Source organism: Heloderma suspectum, chromosome 5, assembly GCF_057233095.1.
Source record: "Heloderma suspectum isolate Gila_16-S chromosome 5, 16-S_ref, whole genome shotgun sequence".
Lineage (NCBI taxonomy): Eukaryota > Metazoa > Chordata > Lepidosauria > Squamata > Helodermatidae > Heloderma > Heloderma suspectum.
Genome location: NC_139462.1, coordinates 115,981,847 through 116,001,350, shown reverse-complemented (window position 1 = coordinate 116,001,350; position 19,504 = coordinate 115,981,847). Strand labels below are relative to the sequence as shown.

The window sequence follows — 19,504 nt, the reverse complement described above, 5'->3', positions numbered from 1 at the left end:
CTCAATTCAGGATTTTTAGTTGTTTCAAATGCAGTGTCTTCATGTGCATAAAGGTAATATTTTATTTATTTAAGCTGTTTGTCAAGAGCTTTGCTTTTATGCAGAAAAGTAACTGCGTGTCATCTGAACCTTCATGCAGGCTTTGACAAATACGCTTGCCATGGTGAGTGTAGTACCACTCTGACAGGAGTGACAAGCAGCCCACTTTGCTCCCAACTTGAAGTTGCAGAGATGGTTGGGATCATCTGAGTGGTTGTGTGGCAGTCCCTGCCACCTCCCCAGCTCCAAAGTTCGGAGGAAGGCTGGGGATTGTTTGGCAGCTGCTGCATGGTGAAAGGTGCCTGAAGAGCCTGCCCCATGCAGGGCGGAACCAGCAACCCCTTCCCCCTCACTGGCCGTTTCTGCTTTGGAGCAGTTAAGACAGACAGGGTGAAGCAGTAGATGCCACTGCCTGAAGGCTCCCTGTACAACTTTGGGCAGCAGTTGTCAGCAGCCCGTGCTCCTACCCTGCCCAGCCTTCTCCCAGGAAAGACTAAGTGGGGAGCACTGTTGGCTATGGGGACACATAGTCTGATTGGCTATGTGGTGATACCACTGCTAGGATGAATACTGATTTGGAAAAAGCTGCACTACGGTGGCGGTAACTTGGGGCTGTGAGGAGGCTCTACTTGAAGCTTTGTGGCAGTGTGAAGGACTGGCGAATGGTCCAGCTCCACAAACTCTTTTGCATCCCTCCCAGAATCACTGAAAAGAGAGGGTCTAGTGTTTTGGTGGGGTAGAACATGGTTTTATTCCCTCCTAAGTTTCAGCTTAGTGTGAATTTTGTCTGCCTTGCCAGGTCGCTGAAATCATTTCAGAGGTTCATGAAGCAGTTATTACAGTAGATAATCTGCCAGATGCAACTGAAATAAGAAAACAACAGCTTAAAGTAAGTGGAGATGGCATAACTTCTTTCTTGTAGAGATTCATGGTCTAATATAACTGTACTATGACTTGAGTATTTTAACATAAGCCCCCCCCATTTAGTTTTACTATTTTCCAACAATGCAAATAATACAACTACTAGGGGTCAGGGGGCCAAGTCTTTAGTTCCTGAGACCAGCAGTTTGGAGCCATGTAGTTGTCGGTAAAGATGGTCTATATCTTGGCACAGATGCCCATGTGGTTTTTTTTCTGTGGCAAGTGACAAGCTCACGTAGGGGAAAAAGAAGGTCGTTTATTTCTACATAGAAAGTGGGAATGTTTCCTTCCAGTGCTGCAGCACCAGGCATTTAGCAAAGCACAAAGGATCCACCGTTGACGTCTAGGCAACAAGTCCCAAACAATTACAATGTAGCCCATGAAGGGCGCAATCCTATGCATGTTTAGACAAAAAAGTCCTACAACTCCTAGCATTCCCCAGCTAGCTGTGCTGGCTTGCACCCTAAGACATGCAGGTCCAGTTGTCTGTAAAATCTAAGGATGTTTTTAACATCCATGTTGATGATTATGTAGACTTCAAACCAGAAGGGGTTACCCATTAGATGTGGCAATTTGAAGAGGGGGCAATAACATCAGTTTTAGAAATAATATCTATTACTCTTGTGTCATGATTTGTGGCCTTTCTTCCAGCTGGCTGAAATAAAAGTAAAACTTATGGAAGCAAAAGATGCCCTGGAGAAATGTGTAGTTCTGCAGGACTTTAGCCATGCATTATTGTTGAAAGAAAGGATCATAGAACTGGAAGACATTAAAAATGATCTGTTAAAAGAGGCAGAAGAGCCCCAAGCAAAAGAAATATGCTTGGAAAGGGTACTGCATTTTATTCTTCCTACTCTCAGGTTCAGTTACTTCATTTTTAAATAAATGTGAAGATATTTGTGGGTGCGTAAAATGGTATTTAAGAATATCAAGTAAATTATAAAGCAGTACAGTGTTACGCTACTTCTAATGACGTTTTTGCCATCAAATTGCATTTTTTTCAGTGCGATTGTTTAGGGCTTATGATTTCTCATTTATGAAGGACTTAGAAAAACCATACTGCCTGATCACCCTAGCAGCTTAAAAGTAGATGTGGAATATAGGAATCTGAGAAATTGTTTGCAGGTTGTGTTCATGTAATCAAGTACTTTCTAAAGACAGTTCATCTGATGATGCTACATCTAGAAGTAGAAAGATTGTCTCATTAACTTGAATTTTAGCTGACTTTAGCAAGAAACTAGTTGTTTATTCAGTTGAACATTGTTCACCATTTTACTCCTGGTGATTAAATATAGCTTTTGAAAGATTATTGGTTGTGGCAAGCTTGTACTAAATTATATTTTTGTTTTAACAGAATGATCCTGAAACACTGCTGAAATGTCTGATGATGTGCAATGAACTTCTGAAGCAGATATCTCTTTCTAAAGGATTAGGTCCAACAATGGATGGAATAATTGAATCCTTGGTATGTGGCAACAAAACCAAATGTTTGACTCGTATGAGAATTCAGAATGCATATCCTGAGTAGATATTGTTTTGGGGGCCTGAGTAATATTGCTTCTCTTTGGTGACAATTTTTGCTTCAGTACCCTATTTCTAAGTTTACATCTGTGTGTGGACAACAGAGGACAGAAACTGGAGGGCTGGGCTGGGCAGGAGAGGGTCTCAACCTGTGGTGAAGGACTCGTGTCCTTGCAGAAAAATAGTATACAGAGGGCAAGCCACCCACTCCAGCCCTACAATAGATTGCTAGGCATCACTTACTGATACGCAAGGTTGGATTTGTCTTAGTACATTTGGCTGATTTCTACCTTTGAGGCAATTGTTCACAGCTCTACTTGTTTTGGGATGTTTGCCAGCTGATGATATTCCTTGCTGCTGCCAACCACTGCAGGGAGGAAGAGAAGAGAAAATAACTTTTGATCTAAAATGTAACACACAACAGTTCATATACGATTTTATGTTTATGAACTTAAGAGTTCTTCTCTCACCTGCAAATAAGTCTGCAGAAGTTGCTATCTGAGAGAAAAAAACACATATTCCTGTGTTAGCCATTTTGTGGCACCCTGAAAGGGTGGATGTGGGGTAGAGGAGAAAATAAACTTGTCACTTCGCTCCTTAGTTGCCTGGAGGAGCTTCTAACTCACCTTAGACAAGCAATGAAATGGCTGTTGGGAGTCTCTGTTGTGTTCATCATGACAAGAAATGTGTTTGTGTTTTAGATAATTCCAGGAATTACTAACATCCACCCAGCTGTAAGAAATATGGCAGTTTTATGTTTGGGCTGCTGTGGGCTGCAGAGTAAAGACTTTGCCAGCCAGCACCTTGCATTGCTATTGCAGGTAAATACTTCTATATTGGGGCCTGTTGACATCATCACTTTTAAGATAAGAAGCTTTATCACTCATACAAGCAATGGGGTGTAAGGGCTTGCTTAACTTGCATTGCCTTCCATGTAAATGTGGTATGGGCAGGGACTTGCCAATTGGGGCACCTCATGTGAACAGTCAATCTAATTTTAATTCGCTTTTTAAAATGTAAACTTATGTATCTGCATAATGGCTGGTATTCTGAGGTGTGAGGTAATATCTCTTCCCATTCTCCTGGGTGTGCGTGGGAGTCTTTTTTCTTGGGTAGGATGTTGGATCTTGGCCATGGAATGTATGGTTCCTTGGGTGGGGTGGGGAGATAGGAAGCTTTCTCTTAGAGATCCCCCCCCCCCGCCCTGTTTACGGATGTGTTGAAGGATTTATACTCCACTTTTGTAACAATAGACTCCTCTAAGAATGTACAGCTTTGCCTTTCTTCATGTTGCTTTTAATCTTTTTCTGATTTGGGTTATTGGTACTTTGAGGGAGAGAGCCAAGAGAACAAGTGAAACTGTGGGGCCTTTTTGTACTATCTCAATGAAATGCGTTTAAATTTCTATTTTTAAATTTGGATTCAAGTATGTTCTGGAAAAGGGGAGTGTGCAGAACAAGACCCTTTGCAAAGTTCAGGAATATACCACAGTTTAAAACTGCTTTAAAATAGGCTAGACCCTGGCCGGTGTAGAGTTTAATACTCATTTTATGAATTCATACATCGTGCCTGTGTTTCTAATCCCACCCAGGCCTTGCAAATTGATGAAATGAAGGTAAAATTAAGTGCTTTAAAAGCTGTCTTTGATCAGCTAATGATGTTCGGAATAGAGCCGTTCAAAGCGAAGAAAGGAAAAGACTCCCGAAGTGAAAATGGAGAGAATGAAAATGAGGTGATTAGGGAAAATGAAGAAGAAACTGCTACTACCCACAATCTCCTTCAGCTTCTTTCTGGGTTCTTGGACAGTGAGGTAATGCAGTAAAATAAGTCAATATTGATGCAGGTTTTGACTAGAAGTGTAGACGATTAATAAGGATGACATTTTGACATAATATTGTTATGAAAGGGTAGTACTATATCAGGCATTAAACATATTAAGACAAAAACTGAAAGGTGTATATATGCTTCGAGCTCTACTGTTTTCAGCTGAACTATATTTAAAATTGTGATGTGGAAGACTACTCTTGTTTCTGCAACATTTTGTTTTCTTTTCATCAGGGATGGGCAACCTTTTTGGATTCAGGGGCTGCATTAGCCCCTGCAGAACCCATTGGGGGCTGCGTGAGTGGGTGGGGCTGCTGGTGAGTGGGGCAGTAGTGGGCAAGCCCAGGGGACACACATGTACATTAACTCCCCGCCCCTCGCTCTCTCTCACGTGCAGACACAGTTACACACATGTACATTTCCTCTCCCCACCTTGCAGCAATTGTGATCAGAATCACTAGGTCGGGGAAGAGGATTTAACTTTGCCATCCACAGCCCCCCACCCCCCTAGTGATACTGATCAAGTTTCTGTGTCAGGATCACTGGGAGTGGGATGGGGTTAAAACCTCTCACCCCTTCACAAGTGATCCAAATCCAGATTATTGTTTGCTCACTGTTAATAGCAGCAGGAGGAAAAGCAGCCTTGATTAGCATCATGGGTGGGGGCGAGGTTAAAGCCTCCCTCCCTCCCCCCCCCCATCAATCCTGCTCAAGATAGTTGTTTCCCCACTGCTAATAGGAGCAAGGAAAGAGCAATCTTGATGAAGATTGCTGGGGTGGGAACAAGGCTTCAACCTTGCTCCTTCAGTTATCTGTTCTGATCAATTGTCTGATGAGCTGGGAGTTGGAAAAGGTTGGTGCAGCACCCCGGGGCTGATGGGTCACACAGAGTACCCAAGGGCTGCATGCAGGTCACCCATATGTGGTTTAGATTTGCCGCTTGTCTCATTTGTCTTACATTTTGGCCTCAGGGCAAGTTGCAGGAATTTTACAGGAAAAAGTATATTTCTATCCTTGAGGAACTTACAGTCCTAGATATTATTAGTTATTTAAAGAGGAAGATAGAGAGTAGAAGAGACTGCTAGTTATTTTGGAAGATATTTTGGAGCTAAAGTTTATTGTGAAAAGCTGTCTTTAAAAACAAGCATAACCCTTTTCTGTGAACTAATTATTGCAGGTAGGTAGAAGCCAGCAGAGTGAGGAGAAAAGATAATTGACCTTCCCCATGGAAGATGACCAAGTTACAGTGGGCAGCCCTTTTCTCCCTCTCTAGAACCCTATCAGAGGTGATGAGATGGAATGTAACTAAGGCTAATCCCATGCGATTGGTTCCATCCCTTTTGGCTGTAGACTGTTTTACTGTTGCTAATGTGGCGGTGGGTGTGTGTGTCATAATTTCCACGATAATTTGTTCTTTACATTGTGTTGGATCCAGACATAGTCCCCTTGATTCCCGTGGGTCTGCTCTATGTATGACTAAGTCTAGATTCAGCCTATGACATTTTATAGTCTTTGATAAATCTACCACACAAGTGATCTCTATCCTTGCATGACTGAGGGTTGTTAAGTGCCACTGTATTAATCTTTCTCAATGAAGTTCAAATAGCTTGGAAATGTGGAGTGTATTTCCCCCACCCCTAGACGAAATCAACAAATGCAACTTGAACAAAAAGCTCTTCTCCAGTTTTCAGAGCTCAGATCCGAATCTGCTGAGGGCCTTGCCAAGCTCATATTTTCTGGGCGACTGATTAGTGCTAAGCTTCTTTCTCGGCTTGTTTTGTTGTGGTATAATCCACTAACTGAAGAAGATACTCGTCTCCGACACTCATTGGGAGTTTTCTTTCCTTTATTTGCTTACTCAAATAGGTATGGCTTTTTTTTCTGATATCACGAATTTCCTTTTTTGACATTTTAGATAGTTTGAATTGAACATAATTGAACAGCAGAAAAAAAATAGTGTGATTTTCTTACCAACAAAAGATGCAGTCTTATATGTGTCTACTTAGAAGTCAGTCCCACTGAGTTTAGTGGGACTTACTCCATGGTAAGCGGCCTAAGGATTGCAGCCTAAGTCGATTCTTGGTTCCATTCTCTTCCAGATGTGTGTAGGTGCTATGGATATGCTTTCTGGAATATTTCTGAACTAGTCATCTAGTAGTCCCTCCCATGAGTTTGCATTGCTTTGTTATGATTAATGTGAAGGTCAAGGTTGGGAAGAGATTTGGGGTGGAGATGGAGGGCAAGGGTGTATTGGGTGGTGTGGTTATGGGATAAATAATATACTGGGGATATTAAATGTTGTCCTCCTCCTGAGCACATGGTTTTCCTTAGCTAGCGGATCATGTAGTTCCTGGGGTGTCTGTGCTTCTAAACATTGGCTTTTTCACACTCATCACAGTATATTCACAGGCAACTGGAGGCTGATATCACTGCATGCAGGAAACTTGCAAGCCAGATGTCAACTTGACTAGTCCCAGGCTTCTAGCAGAATTAACTTGGGGTAGTTCTGGCTCCACACCCACTTACCCTACGTCTAGGGAGGCAAGAGGTTTTTTGGAGGCACGCAAAGGCAATATCCTATACCTCTTCCTATTTGCCTTGCTTAGGAGACCACTTTAGTTGCTTGCTTACTACAGTATTTGGCTGCTTCTGCAATATTACTTTAATAGGTCATTTTGTTTGAAATATTAAATTTTGGGAGGCTGCATTATAATAACATTTCATCTCATCACATTTTAAAAACCCAGGGCTAATCAGGAGTGCTTTGAAGAAGCCTTTCTTCCAACTTTGCAAATATTATTTAATGCTCCTGCATCATCCCCGTTGTCTGAAGTTGATATAACTAATGTTGCTGAGCTGTTGGTGGACTTGACAAGACCAAGTGGACTGAATCAATGCACTAAGAATTCCCAGAATTACCAGGTATGCCAAGTCTTATCCAAGGGGTGCTATTTTGTTTGAGTTGAGATTGATCAATGCCCCTTGATCTTGGTAAATGCCACATCTTCCTCTTGCAGTATTAGCTCCAGCCTGATGGTTCTTGCAATGCTGTGATACTTATATCTGGCAGTATGAACTGTGAGAACAAGCTAGTTCACATCTGGGAGGGGAAATGAACTTGATTTTGTGCATAGTTCTTCCCACGTCAGCCTACTTTTGTTCCCATTAAGCAGAGCAGGGCTGCAGAACCTCTCTAGACCTGAAAGCCTAATTCCATTTTGGGGAAGCCTTCAGGGACCACATTCCAGTGGTGGGCAGGGCTGAAGGCAAAAGGGGGTGGTCCCAAAGGCAAAAGGAGTGGGGCCAAAATACCAGCGTATTGTAGGTTAAAGCTCTTATTTCTAATAACTCAGCCTTAGGAGAGGCATTTCAGTCTTTCAGAATGGGGTGGGGACTGGGACTGCCAAAAGCCAGGAAACCACCCAATGACTAATGGTTGGGGGGAGGGGGAGGGGGAAGGGGGCACAGAAAGGGGCATGGCCATTAGGGAACTCCAGGACAGCTAAATTTAGCCCCGGGGTCTGAGGTTCTACAACCCAGGAGCAGAGCTTTAACAAGCCGGCATGGTCAAACATGAGATGGTAAGATTGAACATTGACATCTTGGGAATCAGCGAACTAAAATGGACAGGCATGGGCGAATTTAATTCAGGTGACCATCATATCTACTACTGTGGGCAAGAATCCCTTAGAAGAAATGGAGTAGCACTCATAGTCAACAAAAGGGTGGGAAAAGCAGTACTGGGGTACAATCTCAAAAACGATAGAATGATCTCAGCACGAATCCAAGGCAAACCATTCAACATCACAGTAATTCAAGTCTATGCCCCAACCACTGAGGCCGAAGAAGCTGAGGTTGATCGGTTCTATGAAGACCTACAACACCTTCTAGAGCTAACACCAAAAAAAGATGTCCTCTTCATCATAGGGATTGGAATGCTAAAGTAGTAAGTCAAGAAATCACCGGGATAGCAGGCAAGCATGGCCTTGGTGTACAAAGGCTAATAAGAGTTTTGCCAAGAGAACACGCTGATTATAGCAAACGCTGATTATAGCAAACACTCTTTTCCAACAGCACAAGAGGCGACTCTACACATGGACATCACCAGATGGTCAATATCGAAATCAGATTGATTATGTCCTTTGCAGCCAAAGATGGAGAAGCTCCATACAGTCAGTAAAAACAAGACCTGGAGCTGACTGTGGCTCAGATCATGAGCTGCTTCTTGCAAAATTTCGGCTTAAATTGAAGAACGTAGGGAAAACCACTAAACCATTCAGGTATGACCTAAATCATATCCCTTAGGAATATACAGTGGAGGTGAGGAATAGATTTAAGGGATTAGACCTGATAGACAGAGCGCCTGAGGAACTATGGTTGGAGGTCCGTCACATTGTTCAGGAGGCAGCAACTCAATCCATCCCAAAGGAAAAGAAATGCAAGAAAGCCTGTCTGATGAGGCTTTACAAGTAGCTGAGGAAAGAAGGGAAGCGAAAAGCAAGGGAGAAAGGGGAAGATATATCCAACTCAATGCAGAGTTCCAGAGAATAGCAAGGAGAGAAAAGAAGGCCTTCTTAAATGAACAATACAAAGAAATCGAGGAAAACAACAGAATGGGAAAGACTAGAGATCTCTTCAAGAAAATTGGAGATCTCAAGGGAACGTTTTGTGCACAGACGGGCATGATAAAGGACAAAGAAGCCAGGGACCTAACAGAAGCAGATGAGATTATGAAGAGGTGGAAAGAATACACAGAAGAACTATACAGGAAAGATCTGAATGTCCCTGATAGCCATGATAGTGCGGTCACTGAACTTGAGCCAGACATCCTAGAGAGTGAAGTCAAGTGGGCCTTAGGAAGCATTACTAACAACAAAGCTGGCGGAGATGACAGTATTCCAGCTGAGCTATTGAAAATCCTAAAAGATGATGCTGTTAAAGTGCTGCACTCAATAGGCCAACAAATTTGGAACACTCAACAGTGGCCACAAGACTGGAAAAGGTCAGTTTACCTTCCAATTCCAAAGAAGGGCAATGCCAAAGAGTGTTCAAACTACTGTACAATTGCGCTCATTTCACATGCCAGCAAGGTGATGCTCAAAATCCTACAAGCTAGGCTTCAGCAGCATGTGAACTGAGAACTACCGGAAGTACAAGCTGGGTTTCGAAGAGGCAGAGGAACTAGAGATCAAATCGCCAACATTCGCTGAATCATGGAGAAAGACGTTTTTCTGGAATTCTCTTGCTATTTCTGCTTCATTGACTACGCTAAAACCTTTGACTGTGTGGATCACAACAAACTGTGACAAATTCTGAAAGAGATAGGGGTACCAGACCACCTTACCTGTCCCCTGAGAAACCTGTACGAGGGTCAAGAAGCAACAGTAAGAACCAGACATGGAACAACCGATTGGTTCAAAATTGGGAAAGGAGTACGACAAGGCTGCATATTGTCGCCCTGCTTATTTAACTTATATGCAGAGTACGTCATGAGAAATGCCGGGTTGGATGAATCACAGGTCGGAATTAAGATTTCCGGGAGAATTATCAACAACCTCAGATACGCAGACGATACCACCCTAATGGCAGAAAGCGAAGAGGATCTAAAGAGCCTCTTGTTGAGGGTGAAAGTGGAGAGTGCAAAAGCTGGTTTGAAACTCAACATTAAAAAAAACGAAGATGATGGCATTTGGCCCCATCACTTGCTAGCATATAGAAGGGGAAGAAATGGAAGCAGTGACAGATTTTACTTTCTTGGGCTCCAAGATCATCGCAGACGGTGACTGTAGCCATGAAATTAAAAGACGCTTGCTCCTTGGGAGGAAAGCTATGACACACCCAGACAGCATAGTAAGAAGCAGAGACATCACCTTGCCGACAAAGGTTCGTATAATCAAAGCTATGGTTTTCCCAGTAGTAATGTATGGCTTTGAGAGCTGGACTATAAGGAAGGCTGAGCGCTGAAGAATTGATGCTTTCGAACTGTGGTGCTGGAGAAGACTCTTACGAGTCCCCTGGACTGCAAGGAGGTCAAATCAGTCAATTTCCTTTAGGAAATCAACCCTGAGTGCTCATTGGAAGGACAGATACTGAAGCTGAAGCTCAAATATTTTGGCCACCTAATGCGAAGAGAAAACTCTCTGGAAAAGACCCTGAGGCTGGGGAAGACTGAAGGCAAAAGGAGAAGGGGACAGCAGAGGATGAGATGGCTAGATAGCATCACCGATGCAATGAATATGAACTTGAGCACACTCCGGGAGAGAGCGCAGGACAGGAAGGCTTGGCGTGCTATGATCCATGGGGTCACGAAGAGTTGGACACGACATAACAACTGAACAACAACAATGGACACACCATGGCCTGTTCTGGGACCGTGCTGGGTAGTCAATCATATTGCACTCTAGCAGAACAGGCACGCTCCCGCCCTTACAAAGCCAGTGCAAGAGTGGGTTATTAGGAGTAAATGCTTTTTAGAATCTTCTAGACCAGGGGTTTCCCAGCTTAGGGAACCCATTTTGGCTTGTATGCTCAGGCTGCTCTGCATCCTTGTGTTCTACAGTTGACTCATGTGGGGCATTGGCCAGGCCTGTTAGGCTGCTTCATTGCTGTATTTGAACTGAGTGTTCTGTGGAACACAGTTGGCAGTCCCTCAAGCTCGCAGTGGAGTTTGTCCACCATTTTCAGTCTCCTTGATGAGGAACTCCTGATAAACCTCTAAGGAACACTTCAGCCCAAGAATTCCTCAGTGCAGGTTGAAAGCAGCTGCTCTAGAACAAAGGACATTCCACTGGTTTGGAGCACTTAAAAAGGGTATGGTTGAGGCCATAACTTGCTTGACCCTATAACTATGAGCAGTAATCTGTATCGTAATGCTACTAGCATGGTTTCATGTGCAATCTGGTCTTAAAAGTAGCATAATCAAACTTTTTTTTATTGAGGGGGGTCTCTATGCTACACCAAAAACAGGCTATAGCAGAGTGCAGAAAATTCTTAAAACTAACAACATGTTTAACTTATCCTTAAAAGATGTGCAGTCAAATATTACAACATTGTAGTGGCTTTTCCAGGGTTTGACAGTACATGATAATTTAGCAAGGAAAATATGCAATGAAATGCTGATGGATCCAAGTGCACCAGATGTCCGTATCTATGCAAAGGCTTTGAGTTCCTTAGAATTCAATAAAGACTGCTCAGAAGACCTTCTGATTCTGTTGGATGAGGTCCTTGAGGTAGGTAATAGCCTGGTTTTTTTCTTAACACATTTAATTATTTTGATATTCTCTGTGAGTGAAATAACATTTAATGTTAGTCAGAAATAAAGTTTGAATATGTAATTGTTGGTCTGCAGGTGTATCCCAGTACAACTTCAGGAGTATCCAAGAGAGGCAACATGTGATCATCTTTGTTGCCCTCCTCTGAACCCTCTCCAGCTTGTCTGCATCCTTCTTAAAGTGTGGTACCCAGAACTGGACACAGTACTCCAGATGAGGCCTAACCAGTGCTGAGTACAGGGGAACGAGTACTTCCCGGGATTTGGAAGCTATGCTTCTATTAATGCAGCCCAAAAGAGCATTTGCCTTTTTTGCAGCCACATCACATTGTTGGCTCATATTCAGCTTGTGATCAACAACAATTCCAAGATTCTTCTTGCTTATAGTGTTGTTGAGCCAGGTATCCCCCATCTTGTAACTGTGCATTTGTTTTCTTTTTCCTAGGTGCAGAACTTGGCATTTATTCCTATTAAATTCCATTCTGTTTTCTGCCCAGTGCTCCAGCCTATCAAGTTCACTTTGAATTTTGTTTCTGTCTTCCAAGATATTAGCTATCCCACCTAATTTTGTGTCATCTGCAAATTTGATCAGCATTCCCTGCACCTCCTCCTCCAAGTCATTAATAAAAATGTTGCAGAGCACTGGGACCAGGACTGAGCCTTGTGGTACCATGCTTGTTACTTCTCCCCAGTTTGAGAAGATCCCTTTGATAAGCACTCTTTGAGTTGATTCTGTAGCCAACTGTGGATCCACCTGATAGTTGTTTCATCTAGCCCACTTTTAGCTAGTGTGCCAATCAGCATATCATGGGGCACTTTGTCGAAAGCTTTGCTGAAGTCGAGGTATATTAATGTCCACAGCATCCCCACAGTCCACAAGGGAGGTTACCTGATCCAAAAATGAGATCAGATTAGTTCTTGACAAATCCATGTTGGCTTCGAGTAATCACTGCATTGTTTTCAAGGTGCTTACAGATGGATTGCTTTATCATCTGCTCCAGAATTTTCCCAGGGATTGATGTCAGACTGACTGGTCTGTAGTTCCCAGGTTCTTCCTTTTTGAAGATAGGGACAACATTAGCCCTCCTCCAGTCTATCTGGCACTGCACCCGTCCTCCATGATTTCTCAAAGAAAATAGACAGTGGCTCTGACAGCTCTTCTGCCAGTTCCTTTATTACTGTAGGATGGAGTTCATCTGGCCCTGGAGATTTGAACTTGTTCAAAGTAATTAGGTGTTCCTTGACCATATGCCTGTCGATCTCAAGCTGCTATCCTGCCCCTTCAGCCTGTACTTCGCCTTTGCCAGGGGGGTCATAGACCCTCTTTTGGGAGAAGACTGAGCCAAAGTAGGAATTGAGCACTTCTGCCTTTTCTTTGTCCTCTGTTATCATTTTGCCATTCTTATTTAATAGTTGAACCACCTTTTCTTTCCTCTGTCTTTTACTATGCATGTATCTGAAGAAAGCCTTTTTGTTGTTTTTAGCATCCCTCGCTAACCTCAGCTCGTTCTCAGCTTTAGCCTTCCTGACGCCATCCTTGCAGTTCTGTGCTACCTGCCTGTACTTTTCCTTTGTTGCTTGGCCTTCCTTCCCCTTTCTGTATGTGTGTTTTTTTTGTTTTCAGGTCATCTCTAAGCTTGTTGTGAAGCCACATTGGCTTCTTCTGTTGTCTTCCGCCCTTTTTTCTTGTTGGAATAGTTTGTAATTGTGCCTTTAGAATTTCCTTTTTAAAAAACTCCCACCCATCTTGGACTCCTTTTCCTGTTAGAGTTGCTTGTCATGGGACCTTACTTATCATTGTTCTGGTTTATTAAAATCGGCTTTCCTAAATTCCAGGTTACGCATTTGGCTACACTTGGCTTTTGCTTCCTTTAGAACCAAGAACTCAAGTATAACATGGTCGCTTTCTCCCAGAGTTCCTGTAACTGCTACTTTATCCACTAAGTCATCTCTGTTGGTTAGGATCAAGTCAAGGATAGCCAATCCTCTAGTTCCTTCCTCTACTTTCTGTAGGAGGAAGTTGTCCACAACACAAGTCAGGAATTCCTTGGAGGGGCCATGTTTTGCAACATTTGTCTCCCAACAAATATCGGGGAAATTGAAGTCCCCCATTACTACTACATCATGCTTCCTTGAAACACTGGCAATTTGCTTTCCAAAAGTTTCATCCTCGTCTTCTCCTTGATTGGGTGGCCGGTAGTAGACTCCGACCACCAGGTTCCTTTTATTCTTTGCTCTATTTATCTTAACCCAGATGCTCTCGATGGGGCTACCAAGCTCATCCTCCTGTATTTCTGTGCAGAAATATGTATTTTTCACATATAGTTCAACCCCACCTCCCTTTCTGTTCCTCTTCTTTTTGAACAAGTATATCTTTCAATTGCTGTATTCCAGTCATGGGAGTCATCCCACCAAGTTTCAGTTACACCTATCAAGTCATAATTTCCCTCCTGTATTAGGAGTTCAAGTTCATTCTGTTTGTTTCCCATATTCTGGGCATTAGTTTATAGACATCGAAGACCATGTGCTTCATAGTCTGGCTTTCTTCCTACATGTTTGTGAAGACTATTATTAGGCGCTATTAGAGCTGTTCTCTCCGTTGCGGTGCATGAGCCTTCGTCCATTGTTACCCCCAACTTTACATCTCCCTTCCCCGTAGGATTCAGTTTAAAGTCCTCCTGATGAAGTTCTTCATGCTATGGCCAAACACATTCTTCCCAGCCTTTGTGAGGTGCAACCCGTCCCTTGCCAACAGTCCATCTTCCAGGAAGTATAGCCCGTAGTCCCAGAATCCAAATCTCTCGCGTCGGCACCACCTTCGTAGCCAGTCGCTCACCCGGAGTATTTTTCTTTCCCTTTTTGTCCCTCTTCTAACTACTGGAAGGATGGATGAGAAAACTAACTGGGCCCCAAAGTTCTTGAGTTTCCTTCCCAAAGCTTCAAAGTCACGTTATTTTTTCATAACTCCACTTGGCGGTATTGTTTGTTCCAACACGAATGAGAAGAAAGGGATACCTGTCAGTGGGCTTTATGAGTGTAGGCAACCCTTCAGTCACATCTCTAATCCGTCCTCTTGGGAGACAGCATACCTGGCGAGTCCATGGGACTTCAACATACTTGGGTTTCAATCCCTTGCAGCAAGGAGTCTCCCACTACTACTTTTCTTGTTGTAGGCCTTGGTTTCATTGCCTCTGCTTGACTGACCTTCAGCCTCTTGCATGCTGTCATGCGGGATCCCCTGTAATTCTTCCTCTGCGGGCTGTCCTCCAGTCTCATCCTCAAGTACCTGGAAATGGTTCCATAGCTCCACTGCCTCCATTGCTGCAGCGTGGCTTCTAGTTCTTCTGCTCCTGTCACCCTTTTCCAAGGAGTATCCTCTACTGCATTTTTCCTCACCTCAGCATTTTCCTCTTCTGCCTCAGCTTGCTGTTGTTCTTCAAGCTTCTGTACTTCACTTTGCTGCTATAGTTCCACCGTTCTGTCCAGGAACTCTTCATGTTCTCTTATTCCCCGGAGGGTCGACAGTCGCTGCTCCAGTCCTCTTACTTTTTCTTCCAGCAGTGTGATCAACTTGCACTTGTTGCACATATAGGCCATGTTGTTCTTAGGCAAGAAAACAAACATGGCACACACCTTGTAGGTCACCACCACTGGCCAGTCTTGTCCTTCCATAGTCTCTTTTCCCTTTGTATGTCTAGCTTTCTGATTGTTCTAGAGTAGCCTGTGCTTGGTTCTCTACTCACTGGACGTTAAAAACAAAGTCCCACTTGTATGGAAGTGTGTGTTACTGTCAGGAGCACCCTAGCTGCCTCTTGCAGTCCCCACCAATAGCCAACTTAGGACACAGACGACGAGGAATTCTTTCTGAGACTTTATTCCTTTATCCCTTTATGACTCTTTCAGATACTAATCACTAGTGACAAAGCCAGGAATAGCACTGGGGAAAGATAGCAGAGTAGCCTAAGCTCCAGGTAAGGCAGTTGGTCCCCGTTTGAAGGAGAACCATGGGAAGACCCTGAACTTATGGGCTAGGGAGAGATCCTCCCTTTCCCTTGGGTCCACGGGACGTGACCGTTGTTTGCGCGCCAAGTGAGCGCTACGCCTCCTATCTATGCCCTCCATCTGTTGTCGCTCCCTGCGTCTGCGCCGAGTGTCCAGCAAGCCCCCCTCCAGCGCTCTCTCACTGCCAGGGTCATTATCTATCCCAGGAATGCTGGCAGGAGGAATCTCTGCCAGCTGCTGTGCTTGTGAGAGATGAGCGAGCTCCTCTCCCACGGATTGCTGTTCCTCCTTAGAATCAGAACTGCTCTGGGGCTCTATGGGCTCAGTTTCCACCCTGATAATTACAAGAAAAATATATTTTTTTAAAAAAACATGTTTTCTTTTTTAAATAATTAAAAAAAATCTATCTATGATAAGCCTTTATTCTCCTGTTTTCCTATTGTGGAGCAGGGTATCCTTAGATAGGTAGTTTCTCCAATATGCTGGTCTCATACATCCTGAAACTGGGAGGGAACCCTCATACAAGAAAGTACATGCAAGTAGGAGTTGCATCAGATCTGCCCATTGGAGGGAGTGGGAGGAGGATGTGCTCCGTCCACTGTTGGAAGTAACTTGTCAGAGAAAGAGTAAGCATTCTTTTTGCTTTCAGCTTATTGATTTGAAGAAGCCTGTAGAGTGAGTGACTTTAAAAAAACACCATGAGATGGCTGTTCATTCTTCGTAGCTATTTACCATTCATAAACAATTATTACTTAAGTTTCTTTAAGTGTTCCTTAAACCTGAGCTTAACTAAAACTACCACAAATGTTTTAAGATGGAAAAAATGCATATGATGGCATGTTGATACATTACACAACTACTTTACAGTTGTTTTCTACTTCTAATATTACTACAACAGAAGGTGAAAGATAAAATGTGTTCAAGAATGATTGAAAAAGTGAAGAACAACTTAAACGGGCCACTCTCTAAAGTGGCCAAGGAAACAGACCTTTCTCAAGTACCTCAAGATACTGGTGATGTCAACACACTACATGACAGTGAGAGAACATGTCATCCCACTGACCAGAGTGAAGAAGGTAATCTAAAGAATAGACCATAGTGTATTTTGAAAATTCTTTACATAGACTAGTCTCTAGAATAGCTGTGAAATCTAAACTATGCATGCTATCTAAATCAAGTTAAGCTAAAAGAAAACAGTGAGACATTGTTTGCTTCTGATGCTGTTGCTTCTGTTGGGCTTCTTTGCAATTCAGGTTATACAACAGAATCAGAATAGTGGGGTTGGAAGGGGCCTATAAGACCATCAAGTCCAATATGGTGAGCAAATGTAAAATTTCAATGGGCAAATGTTTTGCATTTTGGTACTGATGTGGCTTTAGTGAGTAATGAAAATATATGCTCCAGAAGATTGTTGTTCAGTCGTTAAGTCGTGTCCGACTCTTCGTGACCCCATGGACCATAGCACGCCAGGCCTTCCTGTCCTCCGCTCTCTCCTGGAGTGTGCTCAAGTTCATATGCATTGCATCGGTGATGCTATCTAGCCATCTCATCCTCTGCTGTCCCCTTCTCCTTTTGCCTTCAATCTTTCCCAGCCTCAGGGTCTTTTCCAGTGACTTTTCTCTTCGCATTAGGTGGCCAAAATATTTCAGCTTCAGCTTCAGTATCTGTCTTTCCAAGGAGCAGTCAGGGTTGATTTCCTTTAGGATTGACTGATTTGACCTCCTTGCAGTCCAGGGAACTCGTAAGAGTCTTCTCCAGCAGCACAGTTTGAACGCATCAGTTCTTCGGTGCTCAGCCTTCCTTATAGTCCAGCTCTCACAGCCATACATTACTACTGGGAAAACCATAGCTTTGATTATACGAACCTTTGTCGGCAAGGTGATGTCTCTGCTTCTTACTATGCTGTCTAGGTTGGCCATAGCTTTCCTCCCAAGGAGCAAGCGTCTTTTAATTTCATGGCTACAGTCACCGTCTGCGGTGATCTTGGAGCCCAAGAAAATAAAATCTGTCACTGCTTCCATTTCTTCCCCTTTTATATGCCAGGAAGTGATGGGGCCGGATGCCATGATCTTAGTTTTAATGTTGAGTTTCAAACCAGCTTTTGCACTCTCCACTTTCACCCTCAACAAGAGGCTCTTTAGATCCTCTTCGCTTTCCGCCATTAGGGTGGTATCGTCTGCGTATCTGAGGTTGTTGATAATTCTCCCGGAAATCTTAATTCCGACCTGTGATTCTTTCAACCCGGCGTTTCTCATGACGTACTCTGCATATAAGTTAAATAAGCAGGGTGACAATATACAGCCTTGTCGTACTCCTTTCCCAATTTGGAACCAATCGGTTGTTCCATGCCTGGTTCTTACTGTTGCGTCTTGTCCCTCGTACAGGTTTCTCAGGTAAGGTGGTCTGGTACTCCCATTTCTTTAAGAATTTGCCATGGTTTGTTGTGATCCATACAATCAAAGGCTTTAGCGTAGTCAATGAAGCAGAAATAGACGTTTTTCTGGAATTCTCTTGCTTTCTCCATGATGCAGCGAATGTTGGCGATTTGATCTCTAGTTCCTCTGCCTCTTCGAAACCCAGCTTGTACTTCCAGTAGTTCTCAGTTCGCATACTGCTGAAGCATAGCTTGTAGGATTTTGAGCATCACCTTGCTGGCATGTGAAATGAGCGCAATTGTGCGGTAGTTTGAACACTTTGGCATTGCCCTTCTTTGGAACTGGAATGTAAACTGACCTTTTCCAGTCTTGTGGCCACTGTAGAGTGTTCCAAATTTGTTGGCATATTGAGTGCAGCACTTTAACAGCATCATCTTTTAGGATCTTAAATAGCTCAGCTGGAATACTGTCATCTCCACTAGCTTTGTTATTAGTAAGGCTTCCTAAGACCCACTTGACTTCACTCTCTAGGATGTCTGGCTCAAGTTCAGTGACCGCACTATCATGGCTATCAGGGACATTCAGATCTTTCCTGTATAGTTCTTCTGTGTATTCTTTCCACCTCTTCTTAATCTCATCTGCTTCTGTTAGGTCCCTGCCTTCTTTGTCCTATATTATGCCCGTCTGTGCACAAAACGTTTCCTTGAGATCTCCGATTTTCTTGAAGAGATCTCGATTTCTTTGCATTGTTCATTTAAGAAGGCCTTCTTGTCTCTCCTTGCTATTCTCTGGAACTCTGCATTGAGTTGGATATATCTTCCCCTTTCTCCCTTGCTTTTTGCTTCCCTTCTTTCCTCAGCTACTTGTAAAGCCCCATCAGACAGCCACTTTGCTTTCTTGCATTTCTTTTTCTTTGGGATAGATTGAGTTGCTGCCTCCTGAACAATGTTATGGACCTCCATCCATAGTTCCTCAGGCACTCTGTCTCTCAGGTCTAATCCCTTAAATCTATTCCTCACCTCCACTGTATATTCATAAGGGATATGATTTAGGTCATACCTGAGGTTTAGTGGTTTTCCCTACGTTCTTCAATTTAAGCTGAAATTTTGCAAGAAGCAGCTCATGATCTGAGCCACAGTCAGCTCCAGGTCTTGTTTTTACTGCCTGTACGGAGCTTCTCCATCTTTGGCTGCAAAGTACATAATCAATCTGATTTCGATATTGACCATCTGGTAATGTCCATGTGTAGAGTCGCCTCTTGTGCTGTTGGAAAAGCGTGTTTGCTATGATCAGCGTGTTCTCTTGGCAAAACTCTATTAGCCTTTGCCCTGCTTCATTTTGTACACCAAAGCAATGCTTGCTTGTTATCCTGGTGATTTCTGGACTTCCTACTTCAGCATTCCAATCCCCTATGATGAAGAGGATATCTTTTTTTGGTGTTAGTTCTAGAAGGTGTTGTAGGTCTTCATAGAACTGATCAACCTCAGCTTCTTCGGCCTCAGTGGTTGGGGCATAGACTTGAATTACTGTGATGATGAATGGTTTGCCTTGG

The 19,504-nt window shown here is 43.3% G+C and overlaps 1 protein-coding gene across 2 annotated transcripts in view; it reads left to right on the top strand.

The window, feature by feature from the left end:
- Positions 1–19,504, top strand: part of NCAPG (non-SMC condensin I complex subunit G) — a 42,133-nt gene that overhangs the window by 17,888 nt on the left and 4,741 nt on the right. For both annotated transcript variants that reach the window (XM_084857054.1, XM_084857051.1), the window contains exons 11-19: positions 839–928; positions 1,612–1,791; positions 2,315–2,425; positions 3,183–3,302; positions 4,073–4,291; positions 5,990–6,171; positions 7,053–7,227; positions 11,373–11,534; positions 16,476–16,653. In XM_084857054.1, the coding sequence (XP_084713180.1) occupies positions 839–928; positions 1,612–1,791; positions 2,315–2,425; positions 3,183–3,302; positions 4,073–4,291; positions 5,990–6,171; positions 7,053–7,227; positions 11,373–11,534; positions 16,476–16,653 (1,417 nt within the window). The remainder of the gene's footprint in view (positions 1–838; positions 929–1,611; positions 1,792–2,314; positions 2,426–3,182; positions 3,303–4,072; positions 4,292–5,989; positions 6,172–7,052; positions 7,228–11,372; positions 11,535–16,475; positions 16,654–19,504) is intronic.